This window comes from Haemorhous mexicanus, chromosome 9, assembly GCF_027477595.1.
Source record: "Haemorhous mexicanus isolate bHaeMex1 chromosome 9, bHaeMex1.pri, whole genome shotgun sequence".
NCBI classification, from domain to species: Eukaryota; Metazoa; Chordata; class Aves; order Passeriformes; family Fringillidae; genus Haemorhous; species Haemorhous mexicanus.
In genome coordinates, this window is record NC_082349.1 from 9,108,006 (window position 1) to 9,130,064 (window position 22,059).

The 22,059-nt window shown below is 51.5% G+C and overlaps 2 protein-coding genes across 3 annotated transcripts; both read left to right on the top strand.

The window, feature by feature from the left end:
* The first annotated feature begins 299 nt into the window (after positions 1–299).
* LOC132330983 (fatty-acid amide hydrolase 1-like) lies at positions 300–8,670 on the top strand. Of its 2 annotated transcripts, none has more exons than XM_059853887.1 (15): positions 300–513; positions 1,585–1,698; positions 2,383–2,526; positions 2,844–2,977; positions 3,975–4,181; positions 4,572–4,612; positions 5,130–5,347; positions 5,517–5,642; positions 5,841–5,938; positions 6,310–6,409; positions 6,684–6,724; positions 7,103–7,142; positions 7,694–7,802; positions 8,095–8,240; positions 8,332–8,670. In XM_059853887.1, the coding sequence occupies exons 1-15, from the start codon at positions 349–351 to the stop codon at positions 8,458–8,460; spliced, it is 1,812 nt and encodes a 603-aa protein (XP_059709870.1). In that variant the 5' UTR covers positions 300–348; the 3' UTR covers positions 8,461–8,670. The 2 variants fall into 2 exon arrangements, with proteins under 2 accessions (XP_059709870.1, XP_059709871.1); XM_059853888.1 differs by having other exon boundaries at positions 303–513; positions 5,130–5,254.
* A 2,118-nt stretch (positions 8,671–10,788) lies between these two features.
* Positions 10,789–18,001, top strand: LOC132330984 (vitamin D3 hydroxylase-associated protein-like). The gene is given in 13 exon segments (XM_059853889.1): positions 10,789–11,652; positions 12,614–12,730; positions 13,058–13,201; positions 13,545–13,632; positions 13,635–13,677; positions 13,935–14,012; positions 14,014–14,136; positions 14,655–14,695; positions 15,271–15,388; positions 15,756–15,861; positions 15,864–15,893; positions 16,618–16,715; positions 17,174–18,001. Coding segments are annotated over 13 exon segments (1,401 nt in total). The 5' UTR covers positions 10,789–11,442; the 3' UTR covers positions 17,379–18,001.
* The last annotated feature ends 4,058 nt before the right edge of the window (positions 18,002–22,059 follow it).

Here is a 22,059-nt window from a genome sequence, read left to right on the forward strand (position 1 = left end):
CCAAGCCAAGACTGTTCCCAGAGGGGCTGAAAAATTACGGGGACATCAAAGCCTCCCTCGGGCGAACGGAAAAAAAACCCATGAACCTCATCAGGCAGAGACCACCCAGCGCAGGGAGGAGCGAGCTGTCATCCAGCCGCTTTTCCTGCCGCCGAACCTCCCCCTCGCTGCCCGCGCTGCGCTCGCACGGCAGCCAGCCGGTTAAATCCCTGTCCGGCGCCGATCCCGCCCGGGTTTTGGCTCGCTCTCCCCGCGGGCGGGTGCCCTTGGCCGGCCGGGCGGGGCGGAGCGGGCTGCGGCGCCTCGGGTGCCGCTGTCGGTGCCGCTGCCGGTGCCGGTCCCGCGGCCATGCGGGTGCCGCTGCCCGCCCTGCTGGGCGGCTCGGCGCTGCTGCTGCTGCTGCTGCGATGGCGGCGGCGCCGGGCGCTCTGGAGGAAGGTGGCGGAGGCGCAGGAGCGGCAGGAGCTCAGCCTGGTGCGGATGGAGGCGGCGGCGCGGCGCTTTCGGGAGCAGGTGAGCGCCGGCAGCCGCGGCCCCGCTCCATCCCCCGGGGGCTCCTCACCTGGGCCCCCTCCCCATCGCCTACCCCGTGCTGCCCTCCCTGCGAGGGGCGGCTGCTCGCCCGCCTGGCAGGTGCTCTCCCGGCTCCTTGTATGGACCCACGGGGATTTAGTGTTGTTATTATTTTCGCTTTCTGAGCCAGTGTGTGTGTGTAGCCCTCAGCATCGCAGCGATCGCCGCTGTCGCGGGGATGGGGAGGAAAGGCTGTGTGGGGCAGCGGGAGATAACCCGTTATCCCGATAGCAGTCACGGGCTGCAAGGAGGGGAAAATTGCTGTCTGGAAGCTGCCCGTGGCCGTGGCGGGAGGCTCAGGCTGGTTGAGAAGGCAGCAGGAAGAGGCGACAGGCGATGTATTATCAGCAGAGGCCAAAGTGCAGCTGCAGGGGTAGGGCAGGGGTGCGATGGAGCCCCGCGGTCCCGGCAGGCAGCACGGCCTCGGGCTGGAGCCAAGTTGCTCAGGTTCAGAGTCCAGCTTGGACACGTGAGATTTGATACATTTTTCATGATGTTTAGTAGGTGGTGAAAAAACCTCTGCCAACCCAAAAATTACCAGCCCAGGGGCTCCCTGGCTTTTGCACTTCCATGTGCAAATATCTTATAGTGCCAGGAGAAGAACTGGCTCCGGTTCTGGTTTCATTCCTGATGGAACCATTTGTATAACCATGGCGCCAGCTCCCACTGTAATTCAGCAAGAGCATTGCACTAAGCTGTTCCCCCAGGCCTGGCCATGACCTGCCTGAACAAGGCTGTGTGAATGGCTTTATTTTAATTACTAGGTGCTTGGTGTGACTGGTCTGAACAGGAAGAAAGGCTGAGAGAGCCAGGGCTAATATTGGCCCTGAGGGTTTCACACCGTGCTCACAGGTGTCAGGTAGGGCAGGATGTGGTCTTGAGGAAGATACCACCTTCAGTGACTAAATGGCAGATATTTTTTGGGTGAGTTACAGAGGGGACCAAGGAGAAAGGAGGAGCCCATCAGCTGAAGTAGAAGTGTGACATTGCCTGTTCCACTTTTACCCACAGCATCCTTCTGTGAACGTGGTGTCCGTCCTCTCTCTGCCCCTGCCAGAGCTCTCCAGGAAGCTCCGAGATGGCTCCCTGCCCCTGGACCACGTCTTCTATGCCTACATGGGCAAGGTGAGGAGCAAGGGCAGCATCTCACCCACGGTGGGGCTGGCTTCTTTTGGGGGGAGCACAACACAGGTTCAAACCTGGCTCAAATACTGCTGAGCTGTCACTGCTCACTGGTTAGTGGTGGACCCTTCTGTGGCTTTCTGTGAGTGGTTAGAGAGCTGGGTATCTGGCTGCCATAGCTCTCAGCTTGGTTTGGAGGAAAAAGGAGCAGCAAGCAGCATCTGCAGAGCCCATGCCTTCCTGGGAGAGCCCACAGCTACCCTTGGGCAGGTATACCTGCAGGGAAGTGGCAGAGTGCTGCTGTTGTCTCCTCTCCATCTCCAAATGGCTTGTTAAACCTCAAAAAGTCAGTTTTCACGTTCATTCTCTACTTTTGCCCTAATGTTCTGATCACTTCCTGGGTTCCTTCTTAGGGACTATAATTTATGCCATCCCAGAAGCTCAAACAAGAGGACAGTCAGTGGTATCCATCTGAGCTGAGTGCCTCCCTTTAGCACACACAAGCTGGTGCCATGGCCCCACTGTGTCCATCTTGGAGTTTGGCCTGAAAAGTAGCAGCAAGGGCTGCCCTGATACCAGCTGTGCAGATGGGGAAGAGGAAAAGGCAGGTGTCCTTTGCAGAACAGAGCTCATTGTGCAGCACTGTGGGCTGTGACTCACCTGTGGGCTTGTCCTGCTTTCCCCAAGGCCCTCCAAATTGCCACAGAAACCAACTGCATCACGGAGTTTCTGCAGGAGAGTGAGACCCAGCTCCGCAGAGCCAAGCTGATGGAGAAGCAGGGTCTGCTCTATGGGGTGCCTGTCAGCATCAAAGACTCCATCGACTGCCAGGTACCTCCAGCACAATTCCACATGTATCCCAAAATCCCTGTGGGTTGGAGTTTGGCGAAGGGGGAGCTTTGACCTCAGCACCTGGCTTGACTTTGTCATAGCTGATGGGCTGCCTGGACAGGGGAGGGGCTGTGCTGCCCATCTCCCATGTGAGCCAGCAGAGAAGTGTGGTCAGGTTTGCCATCAGCACACCTTGAATGTGTGTGATGGGTGAGTTGCTGGAGGTGCGTGTATGCACTCAAACGTGTAGATAAAAGTATGGGGGCAGGGAGAATTGCAGTCCTGCAACTGGAAACCTCATTGTCCTCTGTTCCCAGGGTCATGACTCCACACTGGGGTTCATAAAAAACCTCAATAAACCCGCAGCAGAGGACAGCGTGGTGGTGCAGGTGCTCAAGAGACAGGGGGCAATTCCATTTGTCAAAACCAATGTTCCCCAGTCCCTCATCAGGTAGGTTGGGTGCTCCGTTCCCTCAGCAGAGCAGCAGTGCTCTCTTCCTCCTCTCAAGGGAGGGTTTCTGTCTGGTCCCATTCTCATTTCCCACTTCTTTTTATATAACAACACCTGGTCTCCATTCTTTGTGTCTATAAATTTCACTTTTAAAAGTAAACACATTTACACTGAAAATAAAAATTATCTCTAGTTCCACCTGGAATGAAGAAGCAGAAGAGGAGGAGGAGAGGAGAGAAACTGTTTTTATCTTTTTTAAAGTTAACCTCTCAGAGATGACCCCATTAACTCAAAAATGCAAACACATTTTCATGAAAGGGGAAGCTAGTTGAGCTAATGGCCTTAGATTATTCTGTCCCCAAATCTCCTGCTCTATCTAACAGGACTGCTCTTGGTGTCATAGATATGTGGTGTGCTCAGGTGTGCTCTTCTGGACAGCCACCCTTCTAGTGTCCCTGTGTCCTGCCAAGTGACTCTGGCAAAGCTCCTCTGTGGGCGACCATTGCCCAAGCCCTATGAAATGCCTTCCTTAAGGTGATGTGGTAATGGCTGGCCACAGTTCAAAAAAGCCACACAAAGAGGTTGCCCCAGGGATTATCAGACTTTGCACCACTTTCTGGGGAAGTCTAGTGTCAAATATCTCTGCACTTGGCATTTGGCCTGTGCTCAAGCAGGGGCTCAGCTTTGGGTGACCTGTGGCACTTGGCTACCTTAACAGGAAGACTTTTCTGGAGGGTTGCTGTATTTGTGCTGCCAGAGGTTCTCTCTGGAATAGGTTTAATGTCAGTGAAATAAACTGTCAGTGAATTCAGGTCCTGGGACCACCAGGAAAAGGCTCTTGGTCTTCACAACCACAGTAAACAATGTCAGTGTAACAACTGGTGAATTACCTGATTGCCCTCTCAAGGTCTTTTAGTGGTGACTGGGCTCCACAGCAGCAGATACCTGAATTCCTCATTTGCAATATCTCTCTCTCTCTCTCTTTCTCTCTCTTCAGCTATGACTGCAAGAACTTAATCTTTGGTCAGACCCGCAACCCTCTGCTGTTCACCAGAACCCCCGGAGGCTCCTCTGGTGGGGAAGGAGCACTTGTAGGAGGTGGTGGGTCCATCTTGGGCATTGGGACAGATGTAGGAGGGAGCCTGCGTTTTCCTGCTGCCTTCTGTGGGGTCTGTGCAATCAAACCCACAGGGAAGAGACTCAGGTACTGTGAGAAATGCAGTGACATCTCTGGGTGACACCCACTCTACCAACCACTGTGCTGGGATGCTCCTACTCCTGCGGGCAAGGGAAACTTGGGAAGATCTGGGAAGAGCTCGTTTATCCCTCCTGATGCCTATATGGAGGGGAGCATTGGCTCCCCCAGAATGGAGATGGGGAAGCCTGTTCATCTGCATGCTGAGGGGGGATGGTTCTTCCTGGCTGACATGGCCTAAATCACTCAGGCCTTGACTTTGTCTCTTGAGCTTTCTCTTGGCCCTCCTTCAGCCAACCTTCACATCTGCAATTTTAATTAATACTTGCTTCTTCTTAAAGCCTTTCCCTTCAATGAAAACTACTCAGCTGCTGTATTTTGTGTTTCTTTTCTTTGCAGTAAAAGAGGAGTAAAAGCTGGAGTCATTGGGCAGAAGGCAGGTAGGAGTTGATGCCTGTCCCCCAGCAGCAGGGCAGGGGTGAGAAGGACCCTCAGCTGCTTATGGGGCACCATCACCTTTAGAGAGAAGCAGGTTCTCTTTCAGGGATTTTTTTTTTTTTTATGTGAGCTGAGAGGAGCTGTTTGTGCAGCATAAACCACAATACAACCTGTTAGCCACAGGGTGTGGCCTTGTCTGTCACTGCTTTGTGAGGGTGGGATTAGCAGCCAAAGGGAGTGGGTGATGTTGTCCTCGTGTCAGGATTGACAAATCTTTTTGTTTATTTTTCTTGAGTCATGAAATGGAGACGTCAGGGTGCACATTAATGGATAGCAGCTCAGTCCATAATGATGGACCTGTGGGTGGGAAGACACTTGTGGGCGTCCCCTGCCCAATTCTTAAAGAGGAATTGTTGTCAATGCTACATTAAGACTAAACAATGCCAAGAGGTCCTGATTGCACAGAGCATGCCCTTGAAAGACCCTCAGCCATGAATGCTCTCTTGTGGTCTCTTCCAGTGGCTGCAGCAGTGGGACCACTGGCAAAAGACGTGGAGAGCCTGGCGCTGTGCCTGCGGGCGCTCCTGAGCGAGGACATGTTCAGCCTGGACAGCACAGTGCCACCCCTCCCCTTCAATGAAGAGGTACAGAGCCTCCAAGGGGCCAGAGATCTCTGGGGAGAGCTGCCATGTTCAGCCATGGACAGCACAGTGCCACCCCTCCCCTTCAATGAAGAGGTACAGAGCCTCCAAGGGGCCAGAGATCTCTGGGGAGAGCTGCAGGCTGAAAACACACGGGTGGGCACCTGGGCAGAGCCAAGTGCTGCTTTCCAGATTAGCCCCGTGCTGTGGCTGTGCTGCTGGCTCCCCTGGCATCCTTCCAGCCAGCGCCTGTCTGTCCCTGCAGGTGTATTCCAGCACAAAACCCCTCCGCATAGGCTACTATGAGACCGATTTCTTCACCATGCCCAGCCCGGCCATGAGACGCGCTGTCCGCGAGACCAAGCAGCTCCTGGAGGAGGCTGGCCACACGGTAGGGGCTGCTGGGACAGGGGGACAAGCCCATCCCCTGTCTCTTGACTCAGCAGTTGCTGCTCAAAGGGAAAACATTGTTTTCAGGGAAGGATGGAGGTTTTCCTGTGGGCTTGTCAGGAAATCCTCGGCCCGCTTCAAGCCCTCAGTGGCTTCTCCCACACAGTGCCACTGATACCCTCCTCCACTGTCCCTCCAGCTGGTGCCCTTTGAACTCACAAATGTGGACTACGTGATGTTTAACTACTGTGTCAGGGGAATGTTCTCAGATGGAGGCAGCTCCTTCATCAGGAAATTGTAAGTGTGGCCTGGAATGGTTTGGTGGGATTGGTGCCTGGCTATAAAAATCCTCCCTAGGATCTGGCTAGGCTTGGGATACAGGTACAGATCTAGTGAATGTAGGTAGTGGCTGGTAGGCACTGGGGGGAGGTTTAACATTAAGTGATTCAGCTGTACCTTGGTTCTCTTTGGGATTGTTACCAGCCTTGGAAGGAGGCTGGGAGCTGAAATCCTGTAAATGCTGTGAGAATCAAGTGTTGCCCAGCAGAATGGAGCAAACCTCTCTTTGTCACTTAGATATGCTGTTCAGAGGGGTTGGCCTGGGAAAAGCTGATCTGCTGTGATTGCTTCCTACCACTGCTCAGCTAAACCCTTCCTGTCCCTTTCAGCAAAGGGGAGTTGGAGAAAGGCGGCTCAGGGCTGCTCTTCCGGCTGGCAAAGGCACCACAGTGGCTGAAAACTCTCCTCTCCTGGATTGCCAAACCTTTCGTAAGGTCCATTTCTTTCTAGTGTAGACAGAGTTAAGCTGTATGTGAATAACTTGTGTCCCATTGCAGTAAGGCTTTCTCATGGAGAAGTCTCTGGGCATTGTTATCTGCCTGTGGTCAGACACATCTCCAAATTAGAATGATGCTATTTCTGTTCCTTTTCTCCCCATTGTGGGAGCCTGAACACTGAGGAAATAGCTTCTATTTGAGACTGAGCTGTCTCAGGACAGAGCTGGGATTAATTTTTAACTTTTTTTCCCCTTTCTCCTGCTCAGGTGCCTCGACTTTCAAGTATCATAAGAAGTATGAAAGAAAAGTGAGTAAATCTGAGCCTGAGCAAATGTGTGAAGATTTGTTTTGCATCAGTGTTTGCTACATTATCGATACTGCTGCAGCTGTGTGTGTTTGAGAGAATGCAAGGCAGAAAATGCAAGGGTGGGGCCAAACAGAGCAATCTGTGTCAACACCATAACCCTGCTGGGTTTGGAAAACTGTTTGGAAATTGAGGGTGGGAATGAGGGCAGGGTCATAGCCTTTTGCTTAGGAAAAGGATGAAGCCTGTGGGAATGAAATATGGTGTTGGCTTCAGCACTGGTTCATGCACGCATCATGCCAAGAGGTAGGGATGCCATAAGGCAGAAAGAAGGTGTGCACAGGGAAGGATGCCTTTCATTGGGTTTGTTTCCTTTTACAGCACAGTGGATGAAGTCTGGAGCCTTCATCATGAAATCGAGGTAAAGTATTACAGTTTGGGGTTAAATAGTTTTTGTTTGATTTCTCTTTGGGAAGAGGCAGATTCAGCACTCAGCAAGGTTAGGAGATGATTCAGGTCTCTGGTGATGTAAGATGGGAACACATCACTCCTCAACAGACCTCACTTGGGTGTGCAAGTTCTCAGCATATTTAAACATGTAGGCAAGTTCATGGTGCCAAATCACACCTGAATTTTTGACACCTGCATATAAAAATGTACATCATCAGACGTGCCTTTCTTTCCCTTCTGGTTTTCCAAAAACAAAAGCTCATGTCCCAAGTCACCACATGCCTATGCACTCAGTCTTTGCCCACCTCCAGTTTACCAGGAAAAGGGTGCTTTGTGAGCTGGGAGGAGTATTGTCCAGGCAGCAAAGCATTGCTGGATTTTAGCAGGATCAGGCCTGATGTAGCCTGTTGGCTGCTCCCAGAGAAGAGCCGAGAGCCCAGCTGGATGCCCAAGGAGAGCCTCAGCCAGCAGCTGTGGGACAGTACATCCACCCCACTGACCACCAGCACATTTCCTCCTCAGGACTTTTGCCACCAGTTCATTGCCCAGTGGAAGAAGCTGAATCTGGATGTCATGCTGTGCCCCATGCTGGGCCCGGCTCTCGGCATCGGCTACCCTGCCAAGCTCTCAGGTAGGGCACTGACCTTTGCTGTGGTGCTGTGCCAGTGTCCATGAACAGCCTTCCTGCTTCCCTCACATGCCCAGGGTGCTGGCCAGCAGCAGGAAGAGCTCAGCTCTTGGGGCAGCTGCAGCCCAGCCCACGGGGTGCGCCTGGAACAGCCCCCAGTGCAGTGGGAGACAAAGGGCTGATCTCCATCCCTGAGCTCCCAGCACTAGTGCCCCATTAGCTGGACTCCTGCTACACAGAGGGGTGAAGGCTCTCCCTGTGCTGGCTGGCACTGGAAACTCCCCCTCTCCCCCAGTGGCAGTCAGCTACACCATGCTCTACAACGCCTTGGACTTCCCCGCTGGCGTTGTCCCTGTCACGCTGGTGACGGATGAGGATGAGGAGCAGCTGAAGGGCTACAAGGGATACTACCAGGACTGGTGGGACCGGACCCTGGCCAAGGTGAGCGGTGCCAGGGTCTGCAGGGGCACGAGCTCCCCCATCTCTCCTTCCTCTGGGCATCCCCAAGCCTCTCCCTGTCTCTGTGCCCCAGGCTTTCCGTGGCAGCGTGGGGATGCCCGTGGCCGTGCAGTGCGTGGCCCTGCCGTGGCAGGAGGAGCTGTGCCTGCGCTTCATGAAGGAGGTGGAGACCCTCAGCCTGAAGAAGAACAGCTTCTTCTGAGCCCCAGGTGCTCAGCCAGATCAGGATCCCAGCTGGCAGCAGCGTGGGACATCCTTTGGTGTGACCCAGAGGACTCTCGTTCCCCTCAGTGAGGATGCAGTGGTGGCTGGGCTGGCTGCTGGATTTGGGAGCAAGGGGAAAGCAAGGCGAGCTCTGATGTGGTGGAGCTCTTCCAATCATTGTCCTAACATAGTACTTTTTATTATCTGAGTTATGTCTGTTATTTCAAGTCTCTGTTTGTGGGGTTGGGGTGGATTTTGATCACCCCAGGGAAATACAAGAATACAAGAATGTCACTTTCTCTTACAAATGGGGAAACGGGGGGCATGGGCACTGGTTGGTTCTGCTGAGATGCTCACACTACTCCTTGCAGCACTGTAGGAACAGGGATTTTCCCCTCTGTTCTCAGCTGCCTGAGGGTGAAATCTGGCATTTTCCCTAGCAAAGAGCAGCAGTCAGAAGGGAAAGCTGAGCCTCCATGCAGACTCTGGCAAGCAGGGATGGAGCTGGCCCACTTCCCACAGGACTGCTTGCACCCTGCACAGCATGAAGGAGAAATCACGGAATTGCAGAACAGTTTGTGTTGAAGGTTCCTTAGAGATATCTCCTTCCAGTCCCCTTCCACGGGCAGGGACACCTTCCACTAGAAGAGGTTGGTCAGAGTCCCACCCAACAGGTCTTGAGCACTGCCAGGAATGAGGCATCCACAGCTTCTCTGGGCAACCTGTGCCCGGGCCTCACCACCCCCAAGGAAAGAATTTCTTATATCTTACCTAAATCCACTCCCTTTCAGTTTGAAGCCTGTATTGAGCAGCATGCCAAGGTCAGATGCACAGCAGACAGCCTGCCCTGCACTTCTTCTCCTCCCCTTTGGCCCATGCCGAGTTTTCCAGCAGGATTTTCCAGCCACTGGCAGCCCCTTTCGCTGAGGTTAGCAGCACTGGCTGTTCTCAGCAGGTTTCCAAGGGTGTTCCAAAAGGAAATCCACAGTGCAGAAGTGTTTTCCCAATGTGGGAATGCCAAAAGCAGATTGTAAAAAATCTCTGGCAGGATTAATGTTTGGGTTTTTCATGTATTGTCGTAGTTTAAACCATGCAAAAGCAAGGAGTGTTCTCAAGGGCTTGGGATAGTGTTTATCACAGCCAAGGAGAGAGCAGCCCCCAAGGACCCCCATTCTTTATCAGCAGGCTTAGGAGGGAGGGAGCTCCAGGCATCCCATGACTGAATGCTATGTAAAGCCAAGCCCAGAAGAGCTTGGGTGGGGTTACAGGTGCTTTCCTCCCACACGGAAAATGCTGGATGAGGTTTTAAGTTTGTTTTAAAATTCAAGCCTGGAGAACTTGTCCCAGGAAAGGCAGTGCCACCTGCACCCCTGCTCCCAGAGCCAAGCACCACATCATTGTTAGCTTAACCACTCTCTCCCTGGCAGGGAGGTGGGCAGGGTGCAGGAGTCCAAACCATGGAGCCACCAGTGAACCTGAACCTGTAATTTTGCCTCACGGGAAGCCCTGAGCGAAGACGTCCAGCAAGCTCTGCCCATGTCCATGGGACAGTGCACCAAGGAGGGCTCTAGCTGCTGGGGGGCTCTGGGGACTTGAGGCTGCAGGCTGCTCCCAGCCCAGCCTAGGCAGCAGGAGGTTGGTGAGAGTGGCAGCACTGAAGGCTGGGATGGGACAATGAAGACCAGCCAGTGGGGAGAGGTTGGTGACATCCCCACTGGGCTGCTTGGCTCATTTTGCTGCCTGCCCTGACCAAATAGGGAGGATCCTCCTCAGTTTCCTGTCAGCAGTTTCTCTGCAAGGTCTCATGTCTTCCTCAAGTTTCCTCCTTGCTGCCACAGGAATAATCCCACAGGACATGTCTGTAACAGGCAAGAGGGTAACATGATATAGCAGCACGACCACTGGCTTCAGTTCCCAAAGGAGACCCCTCCTCCAGAGAGCAGTGGTTACTCTGGGCGCTCTCCCCTTACAAGCTGTGCTACCCTGCTGACTGGAGCAGAGCCAGCCTCTCTCCAGAAGTAGGGGGGTTGCCTTGCTTCTTGGCAATGAGCTCTCAGAGGCATCCCCTGTCCTTTCCCTGTGGGCTTGCAGGTGCTTGAGAACTGAGAGAAGCCTAATTTGTTCAGCCTCTCCTTTTCGCACTAAGCCACAGAACAGTCCTGGGCAGGGGAGCACCCATGGCAAGGGGCAGCTGGTGGGACTACATGGTCCAGCTCCTTGGCATTCTGCTGGCTGGAGGATGGGTTAGAAACAGGAGAGCAGACTCTGGATCCGCCAGAGGGCATTTCCCAAAAGTGCTCACCCTCTGATTCAGGTTGCCAAAATGCTTTTCAAAGGGGCTTTTTTTGAAAATGATACAGAGCAGTCACTCCTTGAAGGCACCTTCAGAGAGTTCCTCCTACACTTCATTTCCAGAGTCACTGTTGCACCTTCATTCTCTTGGATCTCCTGAGCTCCCATCTCTCCACAGGGACACCTTCACTCCCTACATGAGGTTCCCCAGGACAAGCAGAACTACGTTTTCCCAGGCTCACGGGGCTGCAGGTGATGCTGCTTGAGGGACAGGGATGATGGCTGAGCACTGCTTGCTAATGGGTTTAAGTGTTCATTAATCACTACACGTGGGTATAGCAGGGCCAGCCCAAAGCTGGGCTCTGCTGGCATTCAGCTCTGTGTGTAGCCAAGTACAGCCACAGCCACTGGCTGGGGAGACACAGCCTTGGGGACACCCCTGCCTTGGGAAACCCCCCAGGCTGAACAAGCTGAGCACACTGCCCTGCAGCCTGACCCACAGTGCTGCTCCAGCAGCCAGACCCTTTCAAAGTCCACGCTCTGCAAAGTCCATTCCTGGACTTTGTTAAAGCAGCTCTGCTTCAGAGCTGATCCTGCACAGTAGGCGAGCACAGTCTGCATTCATCAGCCCTCTGAGGAGTAGGTGGGAGAGCCAGGTGTCAGCAGCTGGCCTTGAGAGACAGAAATCATGACCCAAGAGCGACTGTGGCAGGTCCTGGATCCATCCTGGGGAGACCTCCGTGCCCTCTCAGATCTGCTCTGCAGCTCAGCTGCAGCTGTGGTGCTCCTGAAATGGCTGGGAAGGAGGCAGGTCCAGCAGAAGATGGATGAGGCAAGGAGGTCTCGGCATCTGGCCCTGGAGAGAATGGAGAAGGCAGCTCGCAGGCTTAAACAAGAGGTAAATTTGGGGTGTGTGCAAGGAAGGGATTATAATTTGGATAACCAAAGGAATGGGGGAGCTCTGATCAATCTCTCTGTGAATGGTGGATGGGCACGGGCATGGTTTAGAGCATCACCAACCCAAGGTGAGAGTCATCACCCTCCACTGCCTCAAAAGGCCCTCCCACAAAAGACTGTGTAAATTAAGTATTTCTCAACACAGACCCATTGAGGAAATCCTGAGGATGAAAAAAAAAGTTGGAGCTTGGGGCCTTCTCAATCAGGTCACCACCCCAGACCTCCCATGTCCATTCTCCTCATCCATCCCTACTGCCAAGTCTTTCCCATCCTCTTTCTTCTGCCCCTCCATAGGGATCTGTCTGCTCCATCATCCTCTAAGTACAAGGGGGTTCCACATCCTTCCAACATCTGCACATCAGGGACCAAAAGCCATTTCCTCCTGCCCATGCCCAGGTAAAGAAGCACCTGGATTTTAGGAGGTCAGGCCTTTGGAATTGTCTTAAACCCAGACGAAATATCTCCTGCTATTCTTTTCTTGGAAGGGAGGTTGCAGACAGCCCACATGCTTTTTTCTTCCCTTGTTAATGATAAATTTTGTAAAACTTTAGCTGGTTGAACTGCTGTTCAGTGAGTTAGAGTTAGAAGGGGAGTGAAAGCCTGTAAGAGAGTAAACAGAGACAGGTCTAACCACTCTTACAGGTTCATGCAACTCTCCAGTCAAGGTGCAGCTTTCTGCCTGTTTTGGTTCCAGTTTTATGAACTAAGACTCAGCAAATTCCCCATCTGTAAATTCCCCACTCCAGCACACACAGTGCTCTGTGGGAGGTCTGCATGTTTACAGGGCATATATCCTAGAATTTTCCACTCAAGGTGTTTGCTGGACAGATGTTAGAATTGGGTATTTGCAGCCTTAACCAACCTTTTTCTTCCTTCTGTACACAATTCTCCACCCTTTGAAGAACCCAGGCACCCAGACCTCCCAAGTCCTCTCGCTGACAATGGTGGAGCTGGCAGAGAAGCTGAAGGAGGGGTCCCTGTCCCCAGAAAGTGTCCTCTACTCCTACATGGACAAGTGGGTGATACCTCCAGCATGGCAGAGATGCTGCAGGGCTCTCCTACAGTGGGACTTTGGAAATGAAAATCAGCTCATTTGTTGAGAGAGCCAGCAATGCTAGAGATTACAATTTTTGGTACTGTTATGCCTGAAGAGGGGCTTACAGGCAAATAAACAGGACAGAATCCAGGGCAGAAAAACATTGCAGAAAGAAACATATAAAGTTTATAGGTAAGATGTCAATAATGCTGAAATTTTGAGAAGGTTGAAAATTCAGCTTGAAAACTCAATATGTAATGTCTCCTTCCATCCATTCATCTGTCCTGCTGCTCTTCTCTGTTCTGGAGAGGCTTTGGAGGTGAATTGGGAGGTGAACTGTGTGACAGAATTCGTTCATGGGTGTGAGGATCAGCTCCAGAAACTGAAGGAGCAAAAGGAGAAGGGGCTGCTCTATGGCATTCCCATCAGCATCAAGGACCACATTAACTGCAAGGTACATCCCCAGTTCCTCTGCCTTTTGCTGTGGGTCTGGGAACAGGCCAGGACATCCCATCCTCATCAGGACGGGCTAAGAGTTCCCTCAGACAAGGATGTTCTGGGTCCGATATTGTGGGACCAGCAAACCTGCCCTTCTTATTATTGAAATCCTGGTTTCTTCAGAAACTTATAACCTGTTCTGATCTGGTTTTCCCTGGGATGGTCAGGTCCTGTTCTGCCTCTGACAAAAGTTAGGTGGGAGCTTTGCCCCAAGAGGCATGATGAATTAGGTCTGGTTTTGTCACAGCTCCAAACAGCATCTCTCCGGCACCTAAAGAGCTTTGTTTCCCATCCCCAAGGGCCACATCTCCTCTGGAGGGATGGTGAAATTTCTGGGCCAAGTGAAGGAAGAAGACAGCGTCATTGTCCAGGTTCTAAAGCACCAGGGGGAATCCCCTTTGTGAAAACCAGCATCCCACAGACCATGATAAAGTAATGCCATGTTTGCCCTCATGGAAGCATTGTGACATGTGCCTCTTGCTATCCAAGCTAACCAAGCTCATTACTCTGATCTAAATTGATTTCTCTTTATTTGATACCTCTTCCTTCTTAAATTCAGCTGTCTCAACAAATCTACTTCCAATTCTACCTTAATTCCACACCCATCCCCACATGGTGCTTTATGCCCTACATTCATGGTTTGCAGAGGCAGAAACACCTCACTCACCTGCTGATCTTCCTCTCCCCAGCTATGACTGCAGCAACCTCATCTTTGGGCAGACCCTGCACCCTCTGAACCCCCAGAAGAGCCCCGGGGGCTCCTCGGGAAGGGGCTCTGATTGCAGGGGGAGGCTCCATCCTGGACATGGGCTCGGATGTGGCTGGCAGCATCCACCTGCCCTCCAGCTTCTGTGGGCTCTGCAGACTCAAACCCACAGGCAACAGGATCAGGTGCATCCCAGGTCCTGTCCCCTTCTTCCACACACTCTGGAGGCTGCAAGGTGCCCCCCACAGCGCAACAAACTGTGGTAGTGCCCGTGGTTTCCTCCAGGGTTTAGTTAGCATTGAACTTGCTCTGTTAATTACACAAGATGACTTCAATCTGTATCACAACAAAGGCTTATTCAGTTTTTAATAGCTCTGGCCAAGAAGCTGAAAACAAATACTACAGGATGATCTCCTTTTCAGATGTTTGCCAGCCCTTGCTTTGCTTGTAAGAGTTTTCTGTTTATCAGAGGTGTCTTGCCCATAGATAAGGAGTTAGTTACAGCAGGGAAAAGAGATGAATAAATACTGTCCTTAGCATCTTCCAGACCATGTAAGTCTTCTTCATAGCCTAGAAGTGTCAAGTCTTTGCAGGATCTTTTGCTCTCCTATATTTGGTTGAGGGCAAATGGGAAGTTTGCAGCTCAGCGTGGTGACCTGCCCTACAGCCAGCTGCTAATCTGCTTCCCCCATTATGTTCCCAGCAAACAGGGAGTCACTGGTGCTCTCATGGGAATGCAGTCAGGTAAGCCCATGATGACATGTTGCTACATCAAACCTTTGCCTCTTACATCTCCAACTGCTGAAATGCCAGCAAGTGTGCTTGCCCTGCTCTGTGCCTCACGGCCAGCCAAAGCAGTGATTATTAAAACAGCCTCATGCTACATTTTGCACCATTTGTTCTGTTCTGTGTGATGGCTGGTGTTGGCTGAACCCTCAGCAGGATGAAATCACTGCAATGCTGGAAAGGAACCAGGCAGGAGAGGTGCGAGATGTGCATGCCAAAGGCCTGGCATGTCTCACTGGGGATGCTGCCAGGACACTGACAGCTTCAGCTCCACCCAGGCATTGGTGGGAAGGCTGCAGCCCTCTCTCCTCACATCTGCAGAATCCTGGCCCAGGAGGTCATCAGGCTCATGAGGCTGCCTTTGCTCCAAGACTGACAGATCATTCCTGTTGGATCTCCTTGCTCATTCCCCTCATTCCCCACTTCTTTTCCCTGACCTGAAGCTCCCCCATGCTGGAGCCCCACCAGTAGCTCTGTGCCAGCACCAGCCCACCTGGCTGCAGTGACAGGTGACAGGCCCTTTGTGTTCACAGTGACAGGGATGCTGGGGCCCATGGCAAGGGACATGGACAGCCTGGCCCTGTGCATGAAGGCTCTGCTCAGCCAGGAGAGGTTCCAGCTGGACCCCACTGTGCCCCCCATTCCCTTCGATGGGCAGGGAGGGCTCAGAGGCACTCCCATGTCTCCACCTGCCCAACCACAGAGAACAATCTCCAGAAATTCCTAGATTTCCAAGATAGCAAAGAACCCAGGGAAGCACATACCTTTGTGGACAGAGGACACCCAGCATGAGTGACCCCAAGAAGCAGCCACCCAGCAGGGCTGGCATGCAGGAGGTGCTGTGAAATAGACCCCACCAAGGACACTGCTGCAGACCTGTACTCTGGACAGCACTGCTCTTCACCAGCCCTGTTCCTCCCATCCTTCCCCCAGCCCAGGAGAGCTCAGCTGGTGCCTCCCTGAGCCCTGGGAGCAGCCCAGTCCTGCTCTTCCCCTGGATGCAATGGTGGCTCCCCTTCTCCCAGGTTTACAGCAGCTCAAAGCCTCTTCGTGTCGGGTACTACGAAGGGGAGGGTTACTTCCAGCCCTCGCCCAGCATGAGAAAGGCTGTGCAGCACAAGAGGATGTGCAGCTCCTCCAGGATGCAGGCCACATGGTGGCTTTCCATGCCTGTGGTTGCCTGGAGCTGTTACCCTGCTCCTAACAAAGTCTGGATAAATCACTTCCCATCTCCACTTTTGCTCCTCGTAAAAGAGAAAGGCAAATGCAACAGCTTGTTTTCTAAACTGGAGTGATCTTGTTTATATTTCCAGCCTAGCAGACGTGATAATTATGTTCAGATATCTCCATGTCACCCCAAGCACTGTTGTTTCCATCGTGCTTGGTTTTCCCGTAAATATCAAACTCAAAAGAGTTTCAGTGATCCCTCAGCTGTTAAACACAGCTTGTAGATTTCCTAGTTGGCAAGTGGGAAGGAAGTTGGAGCAGTTGACCCTCCAGGGACTTATTTTAGCCTACATTTTTCTGTGGTTCCACCAGTGGAAATTTCTCTATGGTAGCTGCTCCAATGATGCAAAATAATTTTAAGAAAATTTGAAACTGGTGGTTTGAAGTTTCAAAGAATGCTTCTCTAAGAATGTGGAGGAGTGGAGCCTGTGCCAGGTCCCAGTGTGTATTAATGCCTTGCCTGGGGCTAATGGGAAAGGACAGCAGGCAGATAAAAATGAGGCCTTGCTGTCCTAGAGCAGCAAAGGAAGGTGCAAGTTTCCCACCACTTCCCACTGACTTCTGGTGAGCACTGATGAGGCAGGGAGGCTCACAGAGGGCTCTCTGAGTCATTCACCTTTGCTGCCTCTTGGACAGGGATGGTTTTCTTGCAGCTTGTTCCCTTTGCCCTGCCAAAGATTGACTACGTGGTGGATGAGCTGTTCACCAGAGAGATTTTCTCAGATGGGGCTGCCCACCTGGTGAACTGCTTGTGAGTAAAACCCCGCTGCTGTTGGGCTGTGAAACCTGCAACTGCGAGGCCAGTGGCTGCATCCAGAGCATTTGTATTGTGTGAACAACCAGAGCAACGAGCAGCAGAGGAGCAGTTCCAGGCAGGGTGACTCTAGCACGAGCAGCTCACACACACAGCTAACAGGGTGGGTGCCCACCCAGCCACTCTCTCACCACTGCAAAGCCCCCCACAACTTTTATGGCCCTGATGACACAGGGGCCATTAAAAAAAAAGTAAAGTGCTGATTTATCTGTCACTTTTGCCATCAACATTTATACCTCAGCATTTATTGCTCAGTGTTTTCTGTTGAAATGGGCAGATTTTTTCTTCTAGCAACTCCCCTCCAAGACAAGCCCTGCCTGGGGAGCAGCACTGTTGTTCCTATTGCTCTGTCTACAGGTGACTTGTCCTGACTTTTTCACTCTCTGCTCTTCCAGCAAAGGAGACGTGGTGGATCCCAACCTGAAATCCCAGTACAATACTTACAGGCTTCCTGCTCTGCTGAAAAGGATCTTGGCTATTTTGAAACCCATTGTGTGGGCGTGTCTCACCTGTGTTATAGGAGATCTGCAAGGTGGGGAGGCTTCCTTGTGCTGGGAGGTAAATTGTACCACCCAGGAATTCTTGGCTGCTTCACGTTAATTGCCTGATGGGCTTCATAATGAAATACATTTAATTTTTAAACCCAAGCTGAACTTATCAAGTGAGTCTGACAGCTTTTTGTGGGAGTTTTGTGTGGGGAGGTTGAAATATGATGGGCTGTGAGCATACAGCCCTTCTGGCAATGAGCTCCAGGAGAATGGATATCACTAGTGAGGATCTAAACAGCATTCCCACATCCAGAAGATGATTCCCAGAACCAGCAGTGTGGTCTAGAGCCTTATTTGTATGAGTTACAGTGATTAAATGTGTAAATTATTGTGGGAGTAAACCCACTTCTCAGGAACTGGCCTGTCCTTCAGTGCCACTTCTGCCAGGAGAAGACAGATGCCCAAAATGCAGTCCCAGGGTAGCCAGCTATTCCACTGCATTGTGGTTGACTAATCCCAAGTTTTTCTCTCCCCACGAATTGCTCGGGATCTCGGCGCTCTCTGTGCAGTGGGCTAAGACACCTTGGGGTAGCTCTGGAGAAGGGGGATGTGCCTGGCTGTGCCCACCTGCTCACGCAGGTAGGTGCCAGCTGTGCAGAGCCCTGCCACGGGGCTGGGCTGAGCCAGGTGGGTGTGTGCTGCCTCTGCACCACCTGGGCTCAGCACTGGCTAATCCAGGGCTTCTCAGCCAGGGGGTGTTTAAGGGCTTAAGGATCCTCGGAGTGACAGGGATGACTCCCTGGAGATCAGCACAGGGAGATAAGGGCTGTTCTCCCTGTGGGGGTGGTACCCAGAGCATCACGTGCCCAGTTAATGCAGAGGTCTCTGCCTGCACGTGCAGTGTGTTGTGAGGCACCTGCATCTCCGAGAGAGGCACAGACACACCAAACTGGTAGCAAATTAATTTAGAACATTGATTTTTATCCAGGTCTTCTGGCATGCTTTAAAAGAAGCACTTTTGATGTACCTGTAAGCATGTGTGCACCAGGGGATCAGCTGGGTGGTACCATTGCTTATTCCCAGAAGGATCATGCAGTTACCTTAAAAATGGGCTGTCTGTGCATTTTCTTAATTGTTTTCTGTTGCCACAAAACTCATTAATTCTGTCACCTTTCCAGGTCTGCCAAAAACCTCTGGGATCAGCACAGAGCAGTGGCGGTAATGTGACTTTAACTTTATTTTTCTTACTGTAGTGAGAGGTCTCCAAAGTTTCTAAGCATTTGCTTTGCACTTAGTGATGGACCTGGGGTTGGAAATTATTCACCATACTTTGCCCTGCACTGCCTAAGCAAAAACAGCCTAGGAACAGCCACTAAAAATGAGGCTTCACTTTGTCTTTTCTGTCTCTTGCTGTGAATTCTTCATTTCAGATATCAGGTGTTACTGTTCTGACCTAAGGCCATACTTGAACTATCAAACAGAGACATTAGGAGTCAAAAATTTTGCATATGAACCCTGTGACTTAGGTAGCTTCCTTATGAACTCATTTGAGATCAGGAACCTCAGACAGGAAGCTTTTTCCTGGACAACTGCATCCAGTGCTGCCACAAGCTGACCAGGTTCCTCTTTTAAACCAGCTGAGTTTTATGCTTCAATTTGGTTTTATTGACTGCCTCCTCTTGTCTCTGCTCTGATGGTTGGAAACCTTCATGTTTCCTTTGCTCTTTACTCCCTTCCAGTTTATCCCTATTTTATTTTTGTCCTTGGGTTTAAATAGCACCTCTCCTCTCTGGTATTTTCCGCTGCCTCTGCCTATTTATAGAGAGTATCCTCTTTCAGCTGGTGTTTTGCAACACTGAGGAGGCTGTTTTGGTGTCCTCCCACAAGGCAGGATCTGTGTTCCCTGGGACACCCTCACAACCCTCCCCGAGGAGCAGCATCCCCCCAGCCTGCACCACCAGCCTCTATCAGTGCCACCCATTCCATGGATGTGCACTGTGGTCTGACAAATTATAGGGCAGAGGAAAAACTCCTAAAAAGCTGCCTGGTCACTGGTGGGAGTGTTTGAAATTAAATGGGCATGGGTTTTTTAAGGTGAAAACAAATTCCTCGCCCATTCCTGAAAAAAACCCCACAGAAACCAAACCCAACAAATAAACATGAAAACCCAAGGCAGACAAACCAACAAAACACACACAAAAAGAGCCACCATAAAAACAAACAAACAAACAAACAAAAAAAGCCAAAAAGAAAACACTTTAGAAGATCTGATGGCTTCAGAGATATTTTGAATTGTTACAGCTCAGTGAAACCATATTCACATGTTTTCATCTACTGCAAACAAGAGCCGATTCAAAACTTTTGGCTAGTGACCAGCTTTTCTCTCAGGAAAAAAAAAAAAAATAGAAAAAACCAGGTTAGCTGCAGTGACTGTATTTCCTGGAAACACATCTCATTTGTTGAACTTTCAGCAGGAAGGATCTCAGACTGCAGGTGGAAATTGAGGTCAGACTAGAAAATAGCCCCAAGGCCAGGCCTTTTGTGAGAGAGCTGGAAGACTCTGGTACAGAAAACTTGTTGTGAAAGGGTTGTGCAGGACAGGGGCTGGGCCATGGCACAGATGTGTTCCTGTAGCCAGAAAATGGCTGCAGAAACAACTGTGGTTCCCTCTGTGTCTGTTTGCTAAGTCAAAGTGGGACATCTCTTTGGGGATGGATTCATTCATTGCCTGATGGCTCAGCAAAGCTGTGCTAAACCACACTGCAAATCTGGATCTCCCTTGGAGCTGCAGTACAGTCCTGAAGCTGTGCCTCCTGTGTTTTGGGGGATGTCCTGGGGCTTGCCCAAATGTCTCTTGCTCCTTCCTTTCCTTACCTATACCCTCATGCAGAATGTAAGAAGGTTTTGTGGAAGTCTTTTGTCTTCATGTTTTTTAATACTTATACCAGAATAACCAAAGCTTTTAGGAAATATGACTTTTTAGTCATCCAAACAAACTGCTGTTGATCTCTATTCAATTTAATTCTAAAACAAAGCTGTTCATAGAAAGGATTGGGTTAATACTCAAATAAATCAGTTCTGAAACACACACCTAGCATTAATGTCTAGATCTGGGCAGCATATGGTATTCTGACAGGAAACCTAAAAATGGAAGAACAAACTCCTTTGACCCTTTCAAAGCACAGTTCAGATTTTATCTCAAATAATTTTTTTGTCGTATCCAGGAAGACTTTCTCTCTCCTTTTCCTGTGTCAGCACTGATCTGCCACTGCTGTCCAACAGACACATCTGCCATCTTCTGTGCCTTTTCCTCCTTTTCTGCTCGGAGTTCATCACCAAATGGAGGCAGCTGAGGCTGGATGTGATCCTGTGTCCCATGCTGGGGCCAGCCTTCAACCATGGCTATGCTGGGAAGCTCTTTGGTAATGTCCCTGAGGAGCCTCTGCACACACCCAGGGTGTGTTTGTGGGCAGAGCTGCAGCAGGACACTGGAGTCCCGTGGACATTTCCCAAACCATGCATGGTGCTGGCTCTGCCCTCGGGGAGGAAGCAAAGGAGAGGCTCTGGGTGGGTCTTCTCACACCCCACCTCACTGAGCTGAAGATGTGTGGATAATTCTGGGGCAGCAATAAGTGGTTCATGGGTGAGTTCTCCCTGTTTTTCTGCTGCAGAAAGCCCCAGAGCTGTTCCTGCAGCAGAGAGTGGCAGTGAGGACAGCTGTGGTAGATTTTGGTACAGAACCAGGATCTTTTGGATGCAGCTGTCTCACATTTCCCAAGACTCTGCAAACAGCAGGAAGGCTCATTGCATGTGACTTGCAGAAAAAGGCCTTTTTTTAAAGCTTGCAGCAAACAATCAGGGTCCTCCATCCCTCTAGCAATGACCTTTTGGGATCCAAAATCCCCACGGTGATGTTACATGACTGGATATCAGGAATATCTTGAAAAGGTAGCTGGGATTTTTCCCCAGGGATAGATGCAGACTCTGAATTGGTCCCTCACAGAGCACATCTAATCTCACCATGAGTGACAGGTGAATGCACAGGTCGCTCTGCTCTCAGACCTCTCCATCAAAAGTCCCTTTGAGGCAGCATGTTTTCAGGGCCTCCTCTGGACCAGCAACGCCAGTCTGCAATTCCTGCAACTCAGGTTACCATCTGAAGGTCATTGCTGAGCCAGCACATTAAATTTTGCTATTTTGCAGGCTCTGTGTCCCAGCTGCAGCCTCCTACACCAATCTGTACAACGGGCTGGACTTCCCTGCTGGGGTGGTGCCAGTCAGCAGGGTCACGAGCGCCGACGAGGAAGAACTGAAGCACCACCGAGGGCACTATGGAGAACCCTGGGACAAGAGGCTGAGAGAGGTCAGCAGGAAAAGAGCTCAAGTCTTAGAAGCAGCAGAGTGACACCTCTGGGACACAGTCCCAAGGCTGGGCTACACCTCCAGTGGGAGTGGGAGCTGGTTTGGCAGCGCAGTCTGCACCCTCTGTTCAGCACCCTGGTGTTTGTCAGCCTGGCCGCCGTGCCCTCGCCTGCCTTCCTCTGCCCTCCCTTCCTGCACTGTCCCGTGCCTGCCCTGGTGCCCTGACTCAGCACTGGCCTGAACTTTTGCAGGCTGTGTCAGGAGCCGTGGGGCTGCCCGTGGCCGTGCAGTGCGTGGCTCTGCCGTGGCAGGAGGAGCTGTGCCTGCGCTTCATGGAGGAGGTGGAGGCTCCTGCCCGTGGCACGAACAGAAATGTGTGATTTCTGGGAGCCAGCTTCCAGTGGGATGGCTTTTCACTCCCTGCCCATCAC